The 12,123-nt window shown below is 33.7% G+C and overlaps 1 protein-coding gene across 3 annotated transcripts in view; it reads left to right on the plus strand.

The window, feature by feature from the left end:
• Positions 1–12,123, plus strand: part of LOC148609894 (uncharacterized) — an 80,625-nt gene that overhangs the window by 12,362 nt on the left and 56,140 nt on the right. The window contains exon 2 of one of the 3 annotated variants that reach the window (XM_088541455.1): positions 6,789–10,179. The exons of the other annotated variants lie outside the window; for them this stretch is intronic. Coding sequence (XP_088397581.1) covers positions 6,789–9,504 — 2,716 coding nt within the window. The 3' untranslated portion in view covers positions 9,505–10,179. Of the gene's footprint in view, positions 1–6,788; positions 10,180–12,123 lie in introns of those variants that run through there. 3 annotated transcript variants of the gene reach the window in all.

Raw genomic sequence — 12,123 nt, forward strand, 5'->3', positions numbered from 1 at the left:
CCTCTTAGTTTGCTCTGTTAACATTTCAAATTATAAAAAAATGAAATGTATAATATTAAAATAGGACAAATTACTTTTAAACCCCCGTTCTGAAGGAGAGGGGATATACAGTTTTACATCTGTCGGTGTTTCCGTAACACTTTTTTTCCGTCAAAGTTTTCTTAGCAACTACTCATCCCAGCGGCTTAAAATTTTAAGACATTCTCCCCGTATGTATGCCATTTGGTGGTATTCATTTTCGAATAAATCGATTACAACTTCCTGTTTACCGAGGACTTTGTTTATTTTTGACATTATATTTTTTTTTTTGCACTTTTCTCAGCAAGTACTCGTCACCATTGAAATTTTAACATATTCTTCCAGAGGTTTTGCCATGTACTGGGATCCATTCTCGGAAAAATTCTTGACATTATATTTTCGTCGCACTTTTCTCAGCAACTACTCGTCACCATTGAAATTTTAACATATTCGTCCCGAAGTTTTGCCATGTAGTGGGATCCACTCTCGGAAAAATTCATGACATTATATTTTCGTCGCACCTTTCTCAGCAACTACTCGTCACCATTGAAATTTTAATATATTCATCCCGAAGTTTTGCCATGTAGTGGGATCCACTCTCGGAAAAATTCATGACATTTTATTTTCGTCGCACCTTTCTCAGCAACTACTCGTCACCATTGAAATTTTAACATATTCGTCCCGAAGTTTTGCCATGTAGTGGGATCCATTTTCGGAAAAATTCTTGACAATATATTTTCGTCGCACTTTTCTCAGCAACTACTCGTCACAATTGAAGCCTTAACATATTATTCTGCCATTTATTTGTTTTATCTTATTTTGCTAGTTGATATTTTCGTCGCACTTTTCTCAGCAACTACTCGTCACAGTGGTTTGAAATTTTAACACATTATTTGTGTAACTATGTCATATGGAAGGATATATATTCGGTATCTTGATAATAACGTTCTTATTGTCTTGGTTTATTTTGTTTTGTCAATGCGTTCAGTATTTTAACATTTTCTTGTATTGGTGTTACTTGGCACGCCACATTCTATATCCAGGCAGGTAACAGAATGATATTGTCTCTATAGAACTGAAGGTTTCAAAATAAATGATTTACTTAATTTTTTACAGTATCCAAATTTATTTTTACTCTATTTTATTATTTTTAGTTATTTATTTATTTGGATAAACTGTGCTTTGTTCACACAGCCATAATTTGTAAAATCGAAAGTTAAATAACGGGCTTGAAGTTTTATTTCTATTATATTGTACAAGTGTGGACACATACTGGTATTGCCCGAAGGACAAGTATGGACGCAGACTGGTATTGCACGAAGAGCAAATTTGAACTAACATACGTTTTGTCGTGAATGTGTTTGCATTGTCTAGAAATCTCCATTTATTGATATCAATAATTGTATTATGCACAAGTTGATAAATATCCATTAACATATACTACTAAATATCTACTGATATCAATAAATGGGGAACAAATTTCACAATGGCTTACCATAAGACAAGTCATGTACATATTGTAATCAATGCTTCTTTTTTGAAGGTGTACTTGCATGGATGTGTTGTACTTGCTATGTTATTTTAACGATTGACCATTTCACTTTTACTTGGTAAATGTCTTAACTTGTCTTCGTCATACTTATGTCTCGTTTTATGTATTGTAATATGAGGAAGGTGAAACCTTTTAACGCTCCCGAAGAAACATTATTTCGAAGAACCTTTCTGGCTTTTTTATAAATTAATTTTGTCAGTACTGATATACTTTTCTTAATATGAGCAATTTTGCAACTTCTGCAGGTTAGTTAGATCTGATATAGTAACTGAAAGTTGTATGATGTCACAAATGATGCAATATGAGCAAAAATAATAACTGTGAATTCTGTTTAGAGTCTTTACTGAAAAAACGACGTTATATGTAGCCACTTTGTAAGTTATTGAAGAGTTTCTATTTCGAGTGATTTGATTGGATTTTGGATCCAGGTTCAATTCAAGTAGCGCTGGACGATACCCACTAAATATGAATGAGTGATGTCAGGGGTTTGAGGGAGCGAGGGTAGACTCAAAACCCTGGCTTAGGAGGATGGGGTTCGGCAAATAATGCAGTATATTTCATTCTGTATAATTCATAATAAATCTTCTTCATATACCTCTAACTATTCCTATTATATTGAAGACCAAAACTTACGAATTTCACAGAAATCAACTACATTTTGTAGCATGCAGAACAAAGTAACAAAAATGAAAAAGTGCTTTAAAAAAAGCAGCATTTTTTTAAATTTACAATAATCAGTCAATCAATGCATAGAGCAAAACATAAAATGTATTCAAAAGTGAAAAAAGGACATCCTAAAAAAAATAGATAAATAAAAAAAATAACTTGACAACCATGCAGCATTGTTTACCTTAAAAGTGCTGTTTATGCTTTTGATGATCCAGTTACATGCTTGACACTGGCTGTTAATGGCAGACCTTATGGCATGCATTGGGTCAGGGATTGATTCTTTAAACAAAATGTCCACAAGCTAAATTTAGCAAGTACTGAAACTTACATAACCAAAATCTAAGTTTTTTTGTTTTGTTTGTCTGATCTGAACTTATATAAGTGTAGAATTCCACACACAAATATTAACATTTCTAATATGTGTACTAAAATTAGATGTCAAGTCTATACTGTTAAATTTCATCGCCCCTGGAATGGTAAATGTTGTTATAGCTCAGGCATATATTTGTTTATTTTTTTATATATATTTTATATAATATACAAAAACAAAAAAATGGTGAGAAACTGGTATGTTTCAAACCACAAAAAAACTGTTACCTTTCAATTATTTTTATTCAACTCCTGCTTCAAACACATGAGTAGTTATGTTTTTATTAAGTTGTGTTCTTAGAAATATAATATTGTTCATTATAATCAAAGATGTTGAGAGACTGGTATGTCTCACACCAATGAAGTAAATATCGGTTTTATTTTTTACTTGTACATCACTGTCTTCTTTGTTGGTGTCATCTGAAACCTCTTTGATTGCATGCACTGTACATAATTAAATATTAGTTGGTTTATATAATTTTTGTTCTGAACTACAAAAGGAAGATTGCAACTGGTTGCAAATTATTGCCCCAAATTGTTTTTAATAAATGAACATAAACATTCTATGGAATTCAACAATGAATATATGGAAGTTGATGTACACCATATCTTTTTATTTTCTCTCTGTTTGGACCAGGCACCCGAAAAAAACCATCAGGCAAACAAAAGGGAACTTTAAAGCAAGGCAACAATTGTAGCAGCCTTGGGAGAAGGCTTTGTGAAATTTAGTTAATTGAAGAGTAGTTCAATGTGCAACATTTCAAAATAACATTGAAATCGAGCAATTAAACGGACAACTAACCGTATGTAGATTAAAGCAAGGTGAATAACAAAATGGTGCTTAGGTTTTTTTGTTTTGTTTTGTTTTGTTTTGTTTTTTTTTTTTTTTTGATACAGCAAGAAACACTTTTGGCAACAAACAGTTAAAACAAAATAAGTCGGATAGAAAGCATGTCATTAAATCTAATTAATACTGATTGCAAGAACGCAAGACGAATGTAAAGGCATTATAATCGAAGGCAATATTCGAAATCTGAAAAAGCGTGTTGACAAGAATTATAAAATGACAATGTTTAGAGCCCAAAAAGTACAGAACGAATGAATATACTAAATGGACAGAGCCCAAAAAAATTTTGGCAAATTTTGAATAACCGTGAGCATTCAAAACAAACAAATATTTAATTTGAAAAGCTTTTTGATTTCTTTAAAACTTGAAATTCGGTGTAACCAATACAGTTTTCCAGAATGTAGACCAATACATGACAGATAATTTTAATGATGAACTCAATATGAAAATTACTACAGATGAAACTTTAAAATGCATAAAAAACCTAAAATATAACAAGGCATGTGGAGATGATCATATTATAAATGAATATATCAAATCGACAAGCGATCAATTAATAGATCTATATGTTAAATTGTTCAGTGTGATATTCGACCTGGTTAATGGAACTATTAAACCATTCTAATAAAAAACGGCTATAATAACCACCCACCCCCCCCAAAAAAAAAAAAAAAAAACAAAAAAAAACAAAAAAAAACAAAAAACAAAAAACAACAGCAAAAGTATAGACCAACTACAACTATTCTAGTAAAATACGCTTACTTTAGACAATATTTTGGTCATAGCAAAACTTTTCTATAGCACAACATACTTATACTACATAGAAAAACGACGGAAAATTAGAGCGTTCAAATGAACAATGGAAACCTATATCGGCCAATATTTTTTTTTATTTTATAGAAAACAGTTGAAAATTCAAGATAATAATTTGAATATTCAAGACAATCATTTAAATATACTTTAATTTTCCTTATTCTTCGAATTCTTAGGACAAATTGTTTATTGTTTGTGTAGTTGGTATCCATGACAATAATTAGTTTGATTCAGTATGTTTTATTTCACAATATATTTTGTAAAGCAGTTTCACTAGCATATAATATAGATTTGGATTGAAACTATTTTTTTAGATTCACATAGCAACCTTCAAATAAAGTACATCGTTTTACATAGTACTTTCTCTCTGTTTTACACCAGACATCCGAAAAGCCATTAAGCATACTGAAGTGAAAAGTCTCAGGACGACATCTACATGTAATTCTCCTTATTATAATTTTTGATAATTTCTTTCATAGATTTTCTTTTTACTGTGAACTTTCTCACCCTGCCCTTTTAAGCTCACCTGGTCGTAGGCCATGTGAGCTATTGCCATCACTTGGCGTCCGTCGTCGTCGTTGTCGTCATCAACAATTTCTTCAAACATCTTCTCCCCTGAAACTACTGAATAGATATGCATGAAACTTTTAATGACTGTTCCTTAGAGTATCCTGCACAAAGTGACCGTTTGGATTTTTGATCAGTTAAAAACATGACCGCCGTTACTAAAAATAGAACATAGGGTCAAACAGCAGATTTCTGCATATATCTCAAAAACCGTTAGGTTTATGCAAATTGTGACCAACTAAAAATATTCAGCATGATGAGATCTATCTGTAGTCAAATTTTGGTGAAAATCTGTTGACTCATGTTGGAGTTATTGCCCTTTTTTGTTGTTTTTTTTTTTGCTGTTTTTGATGTTATTACATTCAAAAATCTTCTTCTCAAAAACTACCGTACAGAATTCAATGAAAATTGTAATTTTTGTTTTTTAGGGTATCCTTAACAAAATGACCGCTTGGATTTTTGATCGGTTGAAAAACATGGCCGCCGTTGCTAAAAATAAAATATAGGGGTAGTACAGAAGTTTTTTGCATATATTAGAATTTTATACTTTGTAAGAAATAATTCCAAATCATCTTCCAAATATACAGAAGAAGATGTTTACAAAATGCTGGACTTTTTAATCGACAACATATTTGTTTTTTATTCATATTTCCTTTACTTGCTCACCTATTCCTTCACTCTTATGAGGCTGATTTTATAGCTGATCTGATTAGAAAGAAAGAATATCGTTTGGCTAGATCCTTCAATCTCAGTTTCCGCTATATAGATGACGTTTTATCTTTAAATAATCCTAATTTCGGGGATTTGATACATCGCATCTACCCAAAAGAACTTGAGATAAAGGATACTGCAGACACTGTGAAGTCAGCCTCATATCTTGACCTACAATTAGAAATCGATGGTAAAGGAAAACTATTGACCAAACTTTACGACAAACTTGATGACTTTTCATTCAGAATTGTCAACTTTCCTTTCATCTGTGGCAACATCCCTTCAGGTCCTGCGTATGGAGTGTTCATATCACAACTCATACGTTATGCCAGAGCTTGCCGAAACGACGCAGACTTTTTATATCGCGCTAGAACTCTAACAAATAAGCTTCTGAAACATGGTTATGTTGCTACAAGATTGAAGTCATCACTACAGAAGTTTCATGGTCGTCATCATGAACTCGTTGATATATGGTGTATCCATCAGCACCATGAAAACTGATTTATTCAATGGGTCATAGTTTTCCTTTCCTCGTTTGTCTACCCCGGACTTGACTTTTTATGAGCAACTCGGTGGGTGTTTCTAGAAGAGCAGAGGACGCTTACCCTACCGGTGCACCTGGTTCATGCTCCCAGTTTGTTAGTGGAGTCCGAGTTGCTAATTTACTTTGGTTACTCTGTATGTATGATTTTAGTTACTTTATGTTCTTTGCTGTGTATGTCTGTTTTCCCACGTCTGGTCTTTGTCCCTGGATTACAATCTTTTGATTACCGCTATAGCCTTGGTTCTCTTGATTACTCTCTCCAATACCATTAGGTTTGGCCTATATCATTCAATTGCTGAAATATCCTTAATATATGTCCTTCCTTAATCCCCAAGGATCACAGTTGTCAGACGACTCCATGTAAGAGTTATTGCCCTTGAAATGCGAAAAATTACGGTTTTTTTTGCAGTTTTTAGTCAATATCTTGAAAACTATAATAGATAGAATGAAACTTTCGATTGAAGAAATGATCCAGTCAAAATTGTCGGACAACTTTTTTTAGAGTTATTGCCTTGAAAGCCAAACATTTAATCAGGTGAGCAATTCAGGCTCCTGGGAGCCTCTTGTTTATCATATCATAGCCAAAATAAAAGTTTTAATGATGTTTGAAAAAATGCATTTTTGTCCTTGTTCAGGACATTTCACTGGACTGTAGCTATAAAAAGGAATCTAAGGATTCATCGTCACCTTGTTTTCAGAAAAATGGCGTCGAAGTTGAGGACAGGTTCGATCGTTTTCTTCATGATTATTTTAGTTGTAATGCAGTATCATTTTAAGACGAATTATGGATGTAATAATAAAAGTGAGTTTCGGGAACCTAGTCCAAAAGCAGTCGTCTTTTCTCACTTTGAACAAGAAGATTCAAGTAACGAAGACATGAAAACATTGTTTACACTTTTAGACGATTTAGATGTTACCATTCGGGAAAAGTCTCCCGAAAATAAGATTTATGGCAATATATACAGTGCAAAAGGTCTTCAGCAAGTTGAAAGTTACATGAAAGCAGTGAAACAATTTTCAAGGACGCACCAAGTTCGTTCAATATGTGAAATAGGATTTGCAGGTGGCCATAGCGCGTCAGTATTTTTGTTTTCGACTGATAAGGCTAAATATACAGCTTTCGATTTGTGGGATAGAAAAGACTATGAAAATGCTGCTTTGGACTGGATACGAAAGAAATTTCAGGACAGAGATATTAATCTCATCAAAGGAGATTCAACTAAAACAGTTCCTAAATATCAGGGTACTTGCAACATCATTCACATAGATGGTGCCCATCATGCGAACTTTCCGTTAACTGACATGAAAAATATGGCACGGTTGGCCTCAAAAGATAATCTTCTCCTTATGGACGATTGCTCACAATCGTGGCCTGCTGTTCTAAAAGGCGTTGACTACCTCAAGAAAAACAACCTTGTGAGCTATTTGGATATGATTGTGGCCGAAAATTGGGTATTTCGTGGAGCCACCAAAGGATGGTGTATTGGAAGTTATGCGAAAACCGAAACAACAGATATTAGTATGACTAATACAGGACAAAAGCAAACTATTCAATCGATGAATACGGGGCAGAATCTAATTAGAACTGTTCCGAAAAGTTTTACGTTTTTGGGGAAGTCCTTTTGTAGTCCTTCGTGGACAGGTAGCAACTGTGATACATTTGTTCAAAAACAATGTTCTCGTTTAAATGATGAGTGCTTTTACAATGATAATTACGGAACTGTTTCTGTGTCATGTGAAAGATGGCATGGAGCACAATCTGTAGAACAGGTCACATGGGATACAAGCACGGACAGAAACGACGCTCATGCAAAATCATTTGACTACTACAAGGCCTTACCGAATGATCTTGGCGATGTTATTGAACTTGGAGCTGGCCCTTATACCCAGTGTCAAAGTGTACTTAAGAATAAAAACGTAACAAGCGTAACTTTGATCGAGCCGATGGCATTTCATTATATTAATCACGTGAAACAATGCTACTACAAAGATGGCGACTTCGATGGATTACCCACATCTTTGCTTTCTATACCTGCGGAGGAAATCAACAACGTGACAAAATTTGACACATTGGTCATGATAAATGTCATCGAACACGTATACGATGGACTATCAATTCTTAATTCCGCGATTAATTTATTAAAAGATAATGGACTATTCATATGGCATGAGCGTATTTGGGATACATACCGAGGTAAAGCCAATTCTTCCGAAGATCGCGAATTCAAACTACATCCCATACGCATTAAATCGGTTATTGCAAAACAAGTGATGTCAGCGTTTGATGAAATATATGTCACATGGGACACAGAGGAGCTTCGACGTTTAAAGAACCAAGGTGTTTACTTTATCGGTAGAAAACAAAGTGGAAAGTTGGACACCACTATACCTCAACATCCCCCTTGCTTTGAACGCACAGTCGGTGAGCAGGATGTACTATTTTTTGTTTCTAACACAAATTATTCAATTGTCATGGGTCAATTAGAAATAGTGAAGCAGTCATCAAATGTGAAAGGAGTTATTCTTATATTTACTGAGACTATGGGCCCAGAGGCAATGGCAGAACTCCTTATACATAAGCACATCAAAATGACAATATCTTATCAACACCTTGAAAAATGGAAAACTGAGGTAAGTCGTTACACGACTCCTTGTACATCAATAATTCCTTATTTGAACCTTGAACATTTGAAGGGCTCAGAAACCGTATGCGTTGGAAACGACGATGAATTAAACGTTACAATTGTTTTAATGGGGTATTCCACGCAGCGGATGAAAAATTATGAAATGATTCTTCCATCTTATTCTAAGATGAAAGCTGTTAAAAAAATTGTTTTGATATGGAACAATAAGGAGAATCCATTCCCTACATCAAAATTTAATGATTCCAAAATAATATTCGTTCAACCAGAGGTAAACAGTATGAACAACCGCTTTGATGTGTATCAGTATGTAACAACAGATGCCGTTTTGGAGATCGACGATGACGTCATCTTGAACGAACCCCTTCTTCGAAAAATGCTTTTACATTGGAATCAGAATGTTGATAGGCTGATAGGTGTAGTTCCGGACATGCGCTATGTTGGACCAAATAATGAATACAAGATTCAAGGTCGTATTGCTGTCATAACTATTGGCAAAACAATGTTATTTCATCGGAAATATTTGCAGCAGTACATGAGCGATAAAGATTTGGTTAAGTGGAATAAAGACAAATTTTGTGAAGATATATCAATGAACGGTATTATAACCAAAGCCACAAAAACAAAGCCGTTGTTCGTAAAACAAACAGTAACTTTCAACAGAAAACGTTTACCAGAACCAGCAGGGTTGTCCATCACCCAGTCGGGTTGGGCTTTGAAACGTACAGAATGTGTTCAGTTTGTTTCAAAATATTTAAATATACGTTTTTGATATAGTTTTTTTTTCTCTCTTTTGTTTTTGGTTATTTTCACTCATTTTATTTAACCAATAACCTGAGAAGTAGCGACATACAATTACGGTTGTATAGAACAGTAAAGAATGAAAGTGTGTCGCTAATACGACACCGCAATGATCGAACTTTTGATGTATGGGCTTTTTTGTTCATACATTGTAGGTCTGGTGTTTATTACACGACAATATAACGCATTACATTACCATTATTTCATCATGTATGCATTTCCATTACTACTGCTAGAATGACTTAATGAATTAAATTACACAATTCATGCAAATGAAATGCATTACATTATCATTATATAACGAATTTAAAACGGCTATTTTTTCCATTGCAAAATTATTTAAAGAAATATGCTTTCATTAAATTTGAAATGGTGTATTTAAAAATTTGTAACATTTTCCACTTGTCATAATTTGTGTTTTGAAATTCATTTTTATCATTTTTGAAGATTGTTAATATTTTGCACTTTAAATATCACTGGTTATATTTATATAGTTCGTAAAAACTTTCATTTTATCCTTGGTCTCCAATGGAAGTTGGAAAATCTGTTACGGAAATTTCCATTATGCACCACCTGAAAATTGCTTAGTCGTTCGACAAACAAAAATTGGAGCAATGAAACTGAAAGGAGAAAATACAGTACTAAATATCGGGTAAAAGCAGTATACCAGATATCTAAGTACTATTATTTCCTCCAATAGAAGCTGAGAGATATGTCTCGAAGTTTTCCATTATGTACCACCTAAAACAATGAAGTAAGATTAGTATGCTCTGAACATGCAGTATATAAACTAGTGAGCTGGAGTGAGTCATTCTATTGAATTGATTTAAAAGAGCTGCAGATAAATATTCAAACCATCCGTATATCTTACTTCGTTTTTTGGAGGGAAACAATATTTAGATATTCATAAAAAGTAAAATTATTTACGGACCAACAGAGTCAAAGAGTAATCAAGGGAACCAATGTTATAACGGTAATCAAAAGCATGTAATCCCGGGACAAAGACCAGACAAGGAAAACAGACATAAACAACAAAGAACATAGAGTGACTAAAATCATAAATACAAAATAACAAAAGCAAATGAGCAACTCGGACTCCACTAAATACTGGGAGCATGGACCAGGTGCACTAGTAGGGTAAACGTCCTGAAATAATATAAAAACGCATTACAAGCACATTTTTTCACCGACTTATTTCCCCGAATGCATTTACTTATCACATTTCATAATAGAAAAGTTCTCTTTTTGGAGTTTTGTCTGCTCCCGACTGTTCTTCTTATCATATAACTAGAATGAATATGGTGAATGTGTCGTTTGGCGTGATCACAATCTTCCCCATATTTATAATCTGGCCACTGTGGAAAAAATATTACACAGTTAAACACATCTAAAACTAGTTCATAAATGTCTGATTCCCTTGTTAGAATAGAAATAAAGAAACTGAAATAAGTTGCATAACTGCACAAGCAAAGGACTACTGGCAGTTAACTGGCATGCCAGCTCTAGACCAGTTCAAACCTGCAGTAAGCTATGCCATAACCGTATGCAAAATCAATTCAAAGTCTTCCGATTTGGGGTTGAAAATTATGGTACATCATGCGTCATACAACAAGGACTAAACATATATCATGCCGAAAACTGCTTTTAAATATTGTTTGTTAGTAGTCATAGTTTTCTTTTCCTCGTTTGTCTACCCCGGACTTGACTTTTTATGAGTAACTCGTCGGGTGTTTCTAGAAAAGCAGAGGACGCTTACCCTACCGGTGCACCTGGTCCATGCTCCCAGTTTTTAGTGGAGTCTGTGTTGCTAATTTACTTTTGTTACTTTGTATGTATGATTTTAGTTACTTTATGTTCTTTGTTGTGTATGTCTGTTTTCCATGTCTGGTCTTTGTCCCTGGATTACATTCTTTTGATTACCGCTATAACCTTGGTTCCATTGATTACTCTTTCCATGTAAAGGTCCTATGAGCGAATCAATGTTAATACCACACAATGCCATCCTTAACGATTTTACCACAATATCATAACAATACCTTACCTAACCAATGTGCCTATGCAACGATTAAGTCAACTTACTTCGTGTGTATGGAGCTTTCCGTGCTTTGTGAAGAATATTACTATATAATATAGGGTGCGAGATACCCAGACGTAGTTCATTAGTCCATTTGAGAATGAGTTCCTTGTATTGCTTAAAGAAATGTGAATGATTTTAAGAGCTTGTGATATCAAAAATCTTGATTAAGTAATTTCTTTGTTATATAAAGTTTTCGTTCGTTAGAATCTGAAACATTGTTACATATACGAACAAATCAAACCTATTGTAATATGTGAACAACATATGAAGGCACCATCTGAGAACGGATAGTTAACAATAGGAAAAGAAAAAAATCATCCTTTTTTATCGTCAATTTTAGTATATGTTTACCATTATTGATATGAATATTAAAATCTAGAAACTTCCTTAAATATAATACAAATGTATCAAAGTCGTCGCTGTTAAGGGCCAAAATCCGTTAAAAAACATCTGAAAGTGTTATGAAACTTTTCTTCTAAAGGTAGTTTGGAAGGGTCAATCTTTATTTATTCC

The sequence above is a fragment of the Perna viridis genome, chromosome 8 (genome assembly GCF_037379345.1).
Source record: "Perna viridis isolate PV_CMFRI_1.1 ecotype Kerala chromosome 8, ASM3737934v1, whole genome shotgun sequence".
NCBI classification, from domain to species: domain Eukaryota; kingdom Metazoa; phylum Mollusca; class Bivalvia; order Mytilida; family Mytilidae; genus Perna; species Perna viridis.